The sequence below is a fragment of the Acyrthosiphon pisum genome, chromosome X, assembly GCF_005508785.2.
Source record: "Acyrthosiphon pisum isolate AL4f chromosome X, pea_aphid_22Mar2018_4r6ur, whole genome shotgun sequence".
NCBI lineage: Eukaryota > Metazoa > Arthropoda > Insecta > Hemiptera > Aphididae > Acyrthosiphon > Acyrthosiphon pisum.
The window spans coordinates 104099844-104101997 of NC_042493.1; the positions used below are offsets into that span (position 1 = coordinate 104099844).

At 50.7% G+C, this 2154-nt stretch overlaps 1 protein-coding gene across 1 annotated transcript; it reads left to right on the forward strand.

The window, feature by feature from the left end:
* The first annotated feature begins 708 nt into the window (after positions 1-708).
* On the forward strand, positions 709-2040 carry LOC103307959 (protein transport protein SEC24-like). The gene has a single exon (XM_008180488.1). The coding sequence runs from the start codon at positions 709-711 to the stop codon at positions 2038-2040; it is 1332 nt and encodes a 443-aa protein (XP_008178710.1).
* The last annotated feature ends 114 nt before the right edge of the window (positions 2041-2154 follow it).

The following is a 2154-nucleotide window of genomic DNA, read 5'->3' on the forward strand; positions in this document are numbered from 1 at the left end:
ACCTATATTTAAATTGAATTGTGACAATATTTATAAGGGCAAGTATTTGCGTTTTTTCCATTATACCCAAATACAACATTCATTTTATCGTTTAAAAATAGCCAACATTTCATTATTTTTTGAAATAACACCAAAATTCAGTGAGTTCTACTCAAACTGCGTAAAAGGGTTTTTGTCTATATCAACGTGTGTAAATTGCAGACAACACACGCGGGTGTGACGTCCTCTTAAGGAAATATAATATAGGCAGGATTTTTTACTGGGTTACGGAGATCCAAATTGAACAGACGACAATAGTTCAAACCAGGGATTATATTTGAAAAAAAAATTTGTTTTATGCTATTTTCAATTAAAACGTTACACAATTTTTGCTATTATCGTTATTCATAATTAAAACTGAGGGCCACTCCAATATGCCACCCACGTGCCAACCCAGTAGAACGCCGAAATCAACCCCCAGGATCCCCGAGAAGAACTAGTCTGTGAGTAGGGGATTGGGTATATTACAAAGCGCATCCGCACTCAAGTGCGGAGAAACGGTTTCACGCGGGGTACGCCCCGAAATAGTTAGGACTGGTTAAGTTGGGTAAACCACTAGGAATCGGAGTGTTGTTGACGGAGTGTAAACACCCTACTTAGTTACATGTCTCAGCGATGAAGCGAGCTATAGGAATGTCAGAGAACATTAACTAACCATACCTTGTTTAGATGGCAGAACGAATAAATCATCCACCACCAACCCGCAACAACCGGCCATCCCGTGGCATGATTACCACACATGTGGAAATGCTCAAGGCGATGGCCGCGCAGTTGTTGAGGGAAGCCAGGACACTGTCGCACGATTGTCCGGAGGACACAGTCGGCGGTTGGACGGCCGAACGAACTGCATCATTCAGGATGATACATGCAAACCCGACAGCGTGGGCCTTGTATGAGCGGGGATTCATGGAGGGACTTCGAGAGAACATTCTACAGCACGAAGCCGCCAGGCCAAATGTAAGACCACCTGGGCGAGCAGCGCCAACATACCAGCGCTACAACGTCCGGGATAGGTACGGCCGGTTCCAGCGCCAACAGCCTGTGGAGCAACCGATGCAGCAGCCGACCCAGCAGCCAGCCACACAACAACCGGTTACTCCGCCAGCTAGCACTCAGGAGCAACAATTGTCCGTGATGTTTCCTGAGGGACGCCGGTCCGCGCGGGCCAACACCTCACAGCACCAAGCCACCAGGCCAAGGGCAGGGCCACCTGGGCGTGTGCCACCTCGCCGATCGGCGCCAATATATCAGCGCCATAACGTCAGGAATAGAAGCGGCCGGTTCCAGCGTCAACAGCCTGAGGAGCAACCGACCCAGAAGCCAGCCACACAACAACCGGTTACTCCGCCAGCTAGCACTCAGGAGCAACAATTGTCCGTGATGTTTCCTGAGGGACGTCTGTCCGCGCGGGCCAACACCTCACAGCACGAAGCCAACAGGCCAAGGGCAGGGCCACCTGGGCGTGTGCCACCTCGCCGATCGGCACCAATATATCAGCGCCATAATGTCAGGAATAGAAGCGGCCGGTTCCAGCGTCAACAGCCTGAGGAGCAACCGATGCAGCAGCCGACCCAGCAGCCAGCCCCACAACAACCGGTTACTCCGCCAGCTAGCACTCAGGAGCAACAATTGTCCGTGATGTTTCCTGAGGGACGTCGGTCCGCGCGGGCCAACACCTCACAGCACGAAGCCACCAGGCCAAGGGCAGGGCCACCTGGGCGTGTGCCACCTCGCCGATCGGCGCCAATATATCAGCGCCATAACGTCAGGAATAGAAGCGGCCGGTTCCAGCGTCAACAGCCTGAGGAGCAACCGATGCAGCAGCCGACCCAGCAGCCAGCCCCACAACAACCGGTTACTCCACTAGCTAGCACTCAGGAGCAACAGTTGTCCGTGATGTTTCCTGAGGGACGTCGGTCCACGCGGTCCAACACCTCACATAGAACCATGTCTGTTGTCCTTCATTCCATACCTTACAATAGCTACAACAATAAGGTATAAGCTCCTGTAATCTTTAATAAACTACCCTCAACAACAGGTTACTCAGGTTTAGTGTACTGTATAATGACATAACTATTTTAAACATTTAATAAATTATTGTATACTGAGCTAGTC